The 12,210-nt window shown below is 46.0% G+C and overlaps 1 protein-coding gene across 2 annotated transcripts in view; it reads left to right on the forward strand.

Annotated features, from left to right (window-relative positions):
- LOC107216507 (cubilin) overlaps nt 1-10,837 on the forward strand; it is an 84,275-nt gene extending 73,438 nt beyond the window's left edge. For both annotated transcript variants that reach the window (XM_046731083.1, XM_015653716.2), the window contains one exon: nt 6,097-10,837. In XM_046731083.1, coding sequence (XP_046587039.1) covers nt 6,097-8,445 — 2,349 coding nt within the window. In that variant the 3' untranslated portion in view covers nt 8,446-10,837. The remainder of the gene's footprint in view (nt 1-6,096) is intronic.
- Nucleotides 10,838-12,210: the final 1,373 nt, after the last annotated feature.

A 12,210-nucleotide genomic window follows, 5' to 3' on the forward strand; every position in this document is an offset into this window, starting at 1 on the left:
ACCAGACACATAGAGATATACCCAGTTTCCCGGCTTACGCGGGATCTCAAGAGAATTGGCTTCGCCGTACCGCGCGCAGTCTCTTACCTCCTTCAACGTATATAACTATACACGCGTGGTATACATTTCCACCCGCATCACCTAAGCTCTATTCAAAATCGCTCCCAAAGCCATGACACCGTATCTATTCGACGTTTCCGGCATATCGGAAGGCGCCATTTGGTGGCGAATATTCACCACTCTGAACCAGTCGAATAATAATTAATCCAACTACGCAATTCGAGCTTTGCCGTGGACGAGAAAAATTTTTCATCCGGCATCAACTTAACGCAACAGAACGGGGGCCTTACAATTTTTGCGCGACATTTTCTGTACCTTGGAACTTGTGTTCATAACCTGAAACGATCAGCTGATTATAAACTCCTACGCCATTTTGCTCGTCTCACATCCCCGCGTATTCTCCCGCGAACAAAGAACGAAAAAAATGTGAAAGTGCAAGAATCGCTTGTGTATGTATCATATAAGGTATAACGTATATCCATATCCTGATTGTTATGCACAGTTGGCTAACTTTCAATACGTGCGACTCGGTTTTCGCCGTTGCTAAGGAAATTCGAGGCCAGCTTAATGCTTTGCGGAGCTTTTAGCGGCAGGCAAAGCACTTCGCGAGATCAAGCCATCTGCAGCGCAGCCAGCGGCATGGCAGAGAACTCGCAGCCGTTCAGGTTCACACGTCAAGTTTTCTAATCCGCTGATCGGACCGAGTTTCCAAACGCCTTCCAGTAAAGTATCTTACGTATATATATATATACCTTTGCACGATGCATAAACTCTATCAGGAAAGTTCATCGCCTCGATATCGCCGGAATCGATTTCGCCTGAATGAATCTTTCAGTACCGTTTATTGTATTGTTCTTCAATTGCGAACGTTTTCAAGATCTGAGAAAAGCTCGATCCTGGCTACTGCAGTCTCTATTTGCCTTTAAAAAAAATCCGAGTTTCAGGTGGCGCTGTACGCGAGTGATGCGAGTCGTTTCCCCCTCTGGATGAATAAATTCTTTATGGCTGAAATATTAAAAGGGTAAAGTGGAAAGCGAGGAGTCGTTAACACCGTTAAACGTCGTTAAGCTGTAGCCGCCGCTTCTCCGTAGCCCCGAAGCATTTTCTCCGAGAGAAATATCTCCTCCAATGTTAATGAGCAGCCTTGAGACCGGATTCCCACGGCCCCGGCTCTGCAGAGATGTACCTACTCTGCGGAGATCTTTTCGAAACTCGACTCCCGCAAGTTCGAGGATTCTGTCGGCTTGCCTATCGACCTCTCATCCCTTCGTTGCGCAAGAAGTCAAACAGCAACTTTGATGTTTATCCGACCGTAACGGGACTCGATAACGACTAAAAGGGTGTCTAGTTTGTAAATTATTATAACCCGCTACTTCGGACGAAGGTTTAAACCCTTTTCCAGATACATTTTACCCGTCAAAACATCCGTAAACTATCATTTTTCAAGATTTCTCTTATCTTGGTAAAACTTTAGCTCTTGATTAATCATATCGGTCGGATTTTCCAAAATGTGTACGAAAATGGTAGAGAACAAAAAAAAAAAAAAAAAAACAAAACCATAGAGCAAAGGCTTGAATATTCATAATATAAAAAACTTGAACAGATTCAAAATTGCAGAGGAATCATTTTTAACTGCTTGGAAATATATTTTGGGTAGGTAATTTTACGAGCAGACCAGACGTTGAACCGTGGAGAAGGGACCGCGACAACTTGAAAACGCAATGGTATACTGTAAAAGCCTTGCCAGCTGGAGGATCCCTTGTAATATACGAGACACCTGTGCGCCGAGGAAAAAGGGTGTAGCAGTCTACGGTCCCGGGAATGAAGATAATAATTTCATTTATATACTCGGGTTGCAGAGTAGTGCCGAGCTTTTGCCTCTCTGGTTGGAAGTGAAAAAAGAAGGTAGAAAAGCTGCAGCTAGACGAGATTTGTAATTGTCTTTCTCCCCGATGTTATAATTCTCCCCTCTATCCGGTACAATTATTGTCTTAATGTGAAATTTCGCAGTCCGAAATCGCGAAATTCTGCAGACCATTTTCGCAATTATTCCGCTGAAACAGAGAGAAGTAATTAACAGGCATCATGTTTCGGTTTATCAAAGTTTACATAAGTGTGTTTGAATTCTTGAAGCCGAGTATTCAATGCGATATATTTCGGAGGGAACACAGACGGAATCAATAGTCATCGTATAGGTATACCAACCGTGGGTATTCACCCTCCGGCTACCGTTTTATAATTTTTCAGCGTCCCAGGCTCGTTCAGCCGGCTCCTCCGGGTCTGCCGTATATCTGGACGGAAGCTGCCCTCATCCTCGCGCGAAATTTCAAGATATTATTTCATCTTCGTTCTCTTATTTTCGGGGAAAAATTAAATCGATAGCCGGAGTGTATTTGGAATAATTTATACGAGACGATTCTCGTTACGGAGAGGCAAATGAGTTTTACTTTCGTACTTGTTACAGCACTGTAACGTATTTGCAAACACGATTAAACATTAAAACCGCGTTTGCTGAAAAACTGAAATATTTATTTCCTAACCGAAGCCGTTTTAAATTGGCGCTGGGTACTTTGCATCGGTTCGTTGCATGAGGTAAAAAAAAAAAAAAACAACCCAGAGTTTATTTCAAATATTTTCGATTCCCGTCGAGCATACCACGACCAATAGACGGCGAAAATAAAGCAGAGTTCGCCTCTTCTGAAGGAATACTTTCTAGAGTTTGCTCCACAGCTCAACGAGCTTTCTCTTCATGATAGCAGCGGACTCCACATTGGGTTTCAGAGACTCCCGCTCGAAAAAACGGTGTCTTCAATCATGTGAAACGTTTGTATGAAATATTCGAGTTCAGGGAAAAGAAAGAAGGAAAGAAAGTTAAAAAAAAAAATAAATAACTCACTCGGCTGAGTAATCCTACGATGTGACGATACATCAACGGATTCCACGATGAAAAGTTTCCGCTCCTACTCCGCAAACTTTCCACCCTCGGCAGCCGAAGAAGCTGCCGATTTCTTGCATCCTGGCACACTGTCCTGTTCCTTCCAAAGTAGGAGCCTAAGACTCGAGTAACGAGCGAAACGCGGGTCGGGTCAGCTCTGATTGCTGTAGCTGATGGCGTGCAAGGGGGCCGGGAAATATTGAATTTGCAGTGGGAAGCCGCAGCGCTTAATTAGCGTGGAACCGCGCAACCAACGCGTCGGATCCATTCAACTAGCTTGGCAATTACCCGCGCAGAAATTAGCTCAGGGCGTTCAGGTGTTTCGCTCTCTCCTCTCCCTCTCTCTCTCGCTCTCTCTCTTTCGTCCGCACCCTCGCCCAGTCGTCTCGAGTCGGGGAGATAGGGTGTACATTATGTATACACAGGGGGTGAGCGACTGCCGTCGCGATACAACGCGGATAGATACAAGGAAGATTGCGTACGGCTGCCGGAGCTCATTACGCTTCCATTGCCAGGTGACGCCCGAGATAAATCGGTGCTCCTCGAATTTGGGCCCTTGGAACTTTGGAAGGATCAGTGGACCGTGCTCTACCTCGATTCGAACCAACTGCACGGGACGAAATGCAGATTTGTTTAGCTGAAAGGCGAGCGGTTGTCGATGATCGATGATGGGCTGAGAGCAAGCTTACAAAAAGCTCGTATTCCATGCCAGCTTTCACAATGTTTCGCAGGTACACTCTGCGTGAGACCGTCGGACAACTTTCAAGGGACATCGATTTTTATCACGTTGAAAAGGGAGTGCAAAGCTTTCCGACTTACACCGGGTATTATGTATTTATTTGTAAAGATGGGCAAAGTTTTGTGCTCGGAACCCGTAAGCGAAGCGGGACGGATTTTACTTTGATGTGCAGTAGGTTCGCTGAAATACATACAAATTCATTTTGTTTCATTTTTACAAACCGAGGCGCGGGAGTTTCGCTAATTTATACTTTTTCTCTGCAAGTAGCAAGGGCGAGTTACGTTTTTTTTTTTTTTTCACAATAACGTTGAATAAATTTAATATAAGCCGTTTCTGCAACTAATCACCGTATTAAGAGCTCTTGGAAAAGCCTCTCGTATATCGGTGATGCCAGAAACTGGTGGGAAATTAAATAGAAACATTACACGCGTACGGTGATATTTAACCGGTTCCACTGCACGCCCTAACGATAAATAAATTTAATATTCTACCACCTACAGGGTTAATTAAGTCGAGGAATGCCTCGCACGGCATACCCAACTCATACCCATGCACACCTATAAGCTGGCTGTCAACGTGCCATTGCAAATTACAATTGAAGCTTACTCTAATTAAATTCCCATACTGATTAGTCGGTATTATTTTACCACCGAATTTACGCACACAGGGATGAAACTTCGCCAAAGTCCGGCATTGCGCGTAGAGACGGAAAACAATGATGCGGTGTTTGTTTTTACTTTTGAACTTTTGTTTTACTGTCGCGCACATTTTACATCCAAATAAAAAGAGTAAATGTTTGCACTTCGTGCAGTACGTGAATTTAATTAGTCCGGTGTCGTTACTTCTTGGTTTGATGCAGTTGAATCCATTCCGAGTTAATGTTGACGATCGTATATAATCTATGATTCCGAAAGCTTTCCTCGTGACGTACGATATTAATAGCAGCTAAATGTCTCGGTAAATGTGGATTTATGGCTTGCATAAAACAGTGTGCAACATGCCGCACATTCGGGGTAAACTGAGTGCATTATTGCATGGCAATATAGCCTGATTTTATCCCGGTGAACCTGCGAAGCGTACTTCACAATTTTTCCGAATGGAAAGGGCTGATGGTAATTCTGACCGCAGTAAAATTTCAGACAGTGAATACGGTTGTAATTTCTTAATTTCATTCCATGTACAAGAATTTCACACCGGGCAATCGAAGGTGCAACTTTTAGCGGCGACGACGGCAAGTCATAAAGTCTTTCCCATCTTTCCGCTTAAAACTTTTTCATTTTCGTCTTCTTCTTCTTCTTCTTCTTCTTCTACTTTAACCTTTCTATTTTATTTTCATTCTTATGCCAAAAGTTCGAATGTTTTATACCGGCATTATACAACTGAATAAAGAAGCCGCGAGATCGACTACACGGGAGTATGAGGTGTATAATATAGGTATACACCCACCCCTATACGTATAGCGTAGTGAAAAGTAACGCGGTTGCGAATTCATCCACACTTGTCATCCGGCAGTAGTAAGTGGATACAAAGTTTTGACGTGGCCACCCGGGGTTAAACCAAAAGTTTTCCAGTTCATTCGAGGAGGCCGAGTCTTTTCTACCATATACTACCCGAACCTTGGAACTTTAACCAGACAAACTTTTTCGTTCATTCTCTGCAGAACTGGGAACACTTTTCTGTTAAACTATATTTTATTCTCCCCCTCCTATCGTGAGCTGCTCACACGCACATGCTTCAGAGAACAAATACGGGTTGTTCTAATTCTCTCCATCCTTTTTTTCTTGGCCCTAAACCGTGTTAGCTGAACTCACCGCCAAGTATTTCACCAGAGCTAACCTGCGTTAAGCTAACATTCCTAAGACCTGCGCACATACCAAAGTTTCAGGACTCTACATGTCAAGTGCTTGTTTTCTCCCTTAAAACGATGGACAGAATTTTGAACGCGAAACTGAGGGATTAATTACGCGTGGTGCGATCTCAAGTTCACATCTCGGTTGGAAGTCCTTTGAACCAAGTTAGTTGGTATCGTATCGAATCGTACGTATGTCAAATACTGTACGTATTGAAAAATCGTTTATAAGATTGTATTTCGAACTAATTGTGTAAATGGGTTTTCGTAACTTCGAATCAATCGCCGCAATGCAAACCGCTTGTTAAGAGACACGAACCACTCAAAGAGTTGGAAGTAATCATGGGAAGAGTATCGGCGAGTTTCTATCTGTAAAGTAGGATGTAGATTGATAACTCCAAGCGTTGAGTTCCTAGAAGTTGAGGCCATATCATAAAGTCTCGAAACTTGCACGAGTATAAGTTTTGATAATAAGACACGACTAAAGGACATATGTGTAATTCTGTTCCGCAGATCATCGATGGAAACGCGAAGACGGAGGTTAGCAACAGAAAGGACCCGGGAGTTTTCTGCGGAGAGTCGGAGCAGCCGCAGACTTTCATATCGGAGACGAGTTTCGTGCGGGTTCTCTTCCACGCGGAAAATTTCACGGATCAAACCTACTTCAGCTTCGATTCACGGGCTGAACAGCAGACCGAGGTCTATCTCAGGTACGGTCAGCACCCCGAGCTCTACCCGAACCGACGCGGCGAGGTGGTGCCCGGAAGCTACTGCGAGCGGGTCTTCAAGGACTGCAGATTGCAGACATGCTACGTCCAGAGTCCGGCATACCCGGGGGTTTATCCCCGCGCCCTGCACTGCAAGTACCGCCTGAACACCAGGCTCCCCTTCATAAAGCTCTACATCGAGAACGAGGAGTTCAACATAGACGGGCAGCGGTGCGAGAACATAATGACCTGTCCCATGCGCCCAATAAGCTCAGGCTCCCAGCACTGTCCCTACGACTACATCCGCGTCTTCGACGGCATGAACGAGACCAGTCCGGTGATCGGTACCTTCTGCGGAATGGGGAAGTTCCCCTACAGCATCATTGGCACGAGCGAGGACCTCTACGTCGAGTTCGTCTCCTCGCCGGCTGGACCGTTGCTGAACACGGGCTTTCACTTCAACGTCGGGAACTGGCCCGGCCACGTCGAGACCGCCGGGGTGAAGAACGGCAGCTGCGACTGGTTGCTCAGCAGCGAGACCCTCGGTGCTGGTGAGGGGATATTTCTGTCGGTGGCTCACTGGTACCCGCCTCACACGAGCTGCACCTACTTGCTGAAGGGCCGTCCGGGGGAAATCGCAAGGCTTTACTTTCCAAGCTTCAGGGTGAACCGGATCGAGTCACCGATCCAGCTGTACGACGGGGACTGCGGCGAGAGCCTTACCCTCTACGACGCCGACTGGCCGGACGACGCGAGGATCATAAAGACATTCTGCGACACGTTCAGCAGGCCGATGGAAAAGCACGACTTCGTGTCGACTTCGAACGCTCTGTTCGTCAGGTTCGAGAGCAAGACCGGAAGCTACTCTGGTAGTTCGTTGTACTACTGGGCTCACTACGACTTCTTCAACGCGACAAAGTTCGGCGAGGCTGTGCCGAACACCGAGTGTGACGAGACCTTCGCAGCGTGGAAAGCCCAGAGTGGCTACCTCCGATCACCCCTCAACACCCTCGTCTACAAACGTCCCGGCGATCCGCCGAACGACCTGACCTGCACCTACAGCTTTGTCACCGACAAGCGGCTCTTCGCTCGCGTCATACTGACCGTCGAGGCCGTCACCTTCAAGGATCATCCTTACGCCCAGTGCGGAATGTGCTGGGACAGCCGGGCCGATCGGATCATCGTTAAAGAGCCGCTACCAGGGTCCGGAAAAGGGAGCTGCGTTTGCCGGCTGGGAAACGGCTCGCCGCCCCTGAGGATCGTCTCCCGGGGTGAAAAGCTCGATCTGAAACTCTTGGTGGACGGGGCCCATGCCGCGGCCAGCTACTTCAAGCACTCGTCTCCGCTATTCGAGGCCAAGTACGAGTTTGCGCACAGTCCGCTATGCGGACCGGCCCTTTTTCCCGCGACCACCGACGGCGAGATTGAATTTCCCCATTACGAGGCCCTCGGCTACGTGACTCCTCCACGCTCGATCAAGTGCATATGGGAGCTACGCGTAAATCCGGAACGAGACCTGTGGCTTCACTTCGACAAGATAAAGTTCGCCTCGCGTTCGTGCGAGGACGGCAAGCTGGATATATTCCTGCCCGGAATGACCGAGCCGTACCTCGGTATCTGCGGGGAGAACGTCAGCGTCGTCAGGGAGATGCCGATCCTTTCGGCCGCGCAGCTAGGCCCCGTCGGGCCCATTTCCGAGAGCCACGAGGACGAACCTCCCGCCGTCATAATCCAGTTCACCGGGTCGATGGCGCCCGCCCGAGCGGCCTTCAAGATCGCATGGACGGAGCTTTTCCACCTGCCTCGCGACGAATCCGGAGCTATAAAAACCCTGAAGCTCGAGGACTGTGGCTTTCGGTGCCCCGGTGATGCCGTATGCATCTCGACCCGCCTTCTCTGCAACGGCGTCGTCAACTGCCCGACGCCGACCGGCACCGCCTTCAACGCCAGCTTTCCCGAGGCCGATGACGAGTCCCCGCAAACTTGCGGAGGGCCCGTTGCCGCCGACGGAAGCGGCGTCGTTGGGCCCGCCGGTTGGGCCGGGGCCGGACTCGGTGCCGGACTCGCCGCGCTTCTCGGACTCGCGTGCTTCGTTGCTGTTTGTCGACTCTGTCGACGCCGCGGAAGGTCTAGGGATATTCACGTACCTTACTGATCATCGGGACACCCTCATCCTTGTACAACGCGAACGTAACGCCTTTGTCACGCGATACCCTGGATGCGTGCCTATATGCCTGCCGTGATGCCGTCGCGTCATCGACACCCTGACGCTTGGCTCTTCATCGGCACACTTTGCAGCATGGCAATTGCGCTACAAACCGGATTTCGTATCGTACGAGTTGATTTTTATTATTCCACAAAAGCATACCGATCAGTTGGGGTGTGTTCATTGGGATTGTCACTTTGCAATGTGTCATCTGGTGGGGTAAAATCAAACCGATGCAACCAGGCTGACAGCTGACCGTTGACCGTAGTTTTTCGCGTGTGGATAGTAGAACAGGTATATTATTGATTAGGTTTAATTAATTTGTGTGACATGAGTAATTTAAAAGCTCAAGAATTACGATTTGCCTCCATTAAAATTAAAAACTCAGGTTACGCGGTGATGAAATGGCGCCGATAACCGGGTTCCGAAGTCATGAGGACATTTTCCAATTCTGGGGTGAAATTTGTCAACCCTAGTTTCTCCGAGTGAATTGATCCAATTGCAGATTCAATTAAATCGAGCAATTGAAGCACTAGTCGAATTTAAACTGGTGAGAGTGATGAAATCGGAGTAAGGAAAGTTTTTCCGAAGCAATTGAATCGTGAAATTGAAGACCTTATAATCTTATTCAGCTTGATCTTCTCTTCTATGAAACTTAAATATTTGGCTCGGTAAAATTCGAATCCGGCCTTGTTCATTTTTCAGCGAGCTTTGACAGCAGCGCAGGCGAGTTTTTAGCTCGGCTGGACGTGCTTTGTTATCTTTCGTGTACCTATTACAAGGCAGCAGATATCGACGACATTCGTCGATGACACATTTTGTAGTTCACAGTAATAATCGATCGTTGAGCGCACACAGTGTTGATACCTGCAGGTATATGTATACCTATAGTACATGTATACCGGTATAACTGGGATGGTATGAATTATGGATGAATCCGTGCGCGAATACCGACTAAAATATGAGGACGCAGGGAAATTTTTTATTCATTTTTCTTCGGTGTTCGTTTTGTTTCGTGCTTGGTTATTTGTGCATTTTTTTTTTTTTTTTTTTACTTTTTTTTATTTTTCACGTTCCTGCCGAGCAGCAACGAGAGAGGGTGAAAGAGATGGCTTGGTTCGTTCAAATTGTAAATGAAAACACATTTGTGAGTATGTGACATCTGGGACGGTCGTAAAACTTGCTCGTGTCATATGCGACTTTCGCATCGACGTACGTACGTACACGTATTACGTAGGTATACCTATAGGCATACAGCCATTTATGAAATACTGTATTTTACCGATGCATTTGAGATAGGTATGCGTTCGCGTACGTGAGAATATGAAATTTCGTTGATGGGGGAGAGTTTGTGAATTGTATCGGTATAGAATCAGTATACAATAAAGGAAACACGTGATGATGCTGAGTGAGTGCCTGTGTGTGTGTATGTGTGAAAACTCACTGTCATTATACGTATATGATCGTTCTGCAATCATGTTGAACGATTTACCTGTATACCCAAACCAATGTAAACGAAGAAGGGCTGAAGCGAAGAAAAATGGAAAGGTCGTAGGAAGATTCGACGAATGAATGGACGTAAGAGGGTGTGAAAAATGTCCGTGGTATTCGCTTTATGAATTTTCTACGGCGTTTAACGATCCCTAATGGACCGTGAGGCTAAGCTCCTCGATATTGTAGCAGCATGCCTACCTGTACCCTGGCCCATATAGAAGAGGGGAGTAAATCGAGGACTGCTAATGTCAAATTTATGCCCCGAAAGGCGGGCAATAATGATTCGGGAATCGAGCAGCAATCAGTCGTCCTCGTCAGGTGAATTTATTCCCACCCTCTCTGTATCCACGACATTAAGCGCTACGGCGGGTTTGCACGGGGTGTGGGAGACGCGATCAGACAAGCTTTTAGGAGAATTGTCAATGCCTGACAATGAGGAGAGGAGCAGCACCGGCTTAGCGCCACGGTATTTCTATTCCTTCATCTTCACTGTCTTTTTTCCTGTTCTTTCGAAGCGACGGGTTTACAACAGCTGCAGAAATTTGTGCGAAATCCTAAAAAAATTTCACGCTTGTAAATAGCCAGTGTTTTTAGTAGAATGTAGGACAATCATAGCCGTACACAGGATATTATATGTATAAATAAATTAATTAATATGCAAATATAATATAAATAATATATATATAAATATATAATATATAAATTATGTACGATAGATTATACAAATTATAATGTAACGGTGTGTAATTACTCTTGTACACCATTGTAACGATATGATTATTATATTTTTTACTAATAAATAACGAAGCGCGTTTACGGTGCGCCGTCGAGCCAGGTAAATAAGTTACATACCGGATCTTATACACAGTCCTCGTTCCGTGTAACGGTCTTCGCATCGATATCCCATCCCGTCGTGAAACGGCAATCAATTTCTTGCCCCGATTTCGCTTACGTGATAAGGCGGGTACACCCAAATATCCAAATATCCTTGCGGCAGATACTCACAACGGGCGTCGTGTGCATAGCCGAGGTTCTCCTTGTTTCTGTCCTTCGGAAGCCGGACTAATTTCAAAGCGGAAATTGCTTTTATTTAAATCTTATGTTAAGTAACCCAATTTGGACGGTCGGGCCGACCTGACGAGAAATAAGCTAACCGAATACCCACCTCCGAGTAAAAGTTCGCCGTACGAATCCTTCGCACTGACGCGACGGCGTAAGAAACTCCGTAACTAATTAACCAGAATTCTACTAATGACGGAGACGCCAAGAGTGGGAATAATTAAGACTGCGCGGAGAATTCCTCTCGTATTTCATTTTCAATAAGAAGCAGGGCTGGTTTGAAAATCTTTTCTGCTCGGGACAGTGGCAACGCTGTAATACCTCCAACTGCAGCGTAAAAATAAAAAAAGGGAAAAAGCACAGGATGTCAACATCGTACATTTCAAACCAAGGTTTACGTAGTCGTACGGCGAAAAGCTGATTCGCCTCGTAGCTGAATTCTCGATTCTATTAAATCGAATTCACTGTTGCAACTCATACGCGCACATATATCATACGTTTTGATGCAGTATCTGTAATAATAAATATTCATATGACGCAGACCACGACCGTACCGCGTATTGATTTCGCTTTAAACTCACGTGAACACGCGATGATTTGAAGCAATTTCGTCGACTATGTGCGGTAATTGCGTACCGTTATCACTGCAGATTTTACATACATATGTTTACGGTAGCGGGCAATAAAGCGACTGTTCGGGATTTTTATTTCATTTACATTATACTCATACTCTTCTTTCATTTATGTCGAATCACGCGATTACCATTGACATTTTGCATAACGTGCATTAGCGGATTCGATTAGCGAATTCTAATTCGCTCGTTCAACTCGCTATGAAGCATACTTATACAACTTTGCACGAATCTGCCTGCGTCGAAACTCCCATCGGTCGATTTATTACTTTTATCTTCATTCCTGCACCTGTAATGAAATTTTAAACAGAGATTAATGTAAAACGGCTTCCATCCCGCAACTGAGCTTTTAATCTCCTTTGTACTCGCGGGGCTCGACCTGGTGGGGCGCGAACGCCTGCAGCCCAAGCTCTGTAGGTATTCTCTTTGAGTTCTGTGATATTGCTACACCAACTGTTCGATAATCCATTTCCACTTGGGTTCAGATAATAAAAGATACTTTTATTCCGCATTCCGCATTCCGTTACAG

This window comes from Neodiprion lecontei, chromosome 2, assembly GCF_021901455.1.
Source record: "Neodiprion lecontei isolate iyNeoLeco1 chromosome 2, iyNeoLeco1.1, whole genome shotgun sequence".
Classification (NCBI taxonomy): domain Eukaryota; kingdom Metazoa; phylum Arthropoda; class Insecta; order Hymenoptera; family Diprionidae; genus Neodiprion; species Neodiprion lecontei.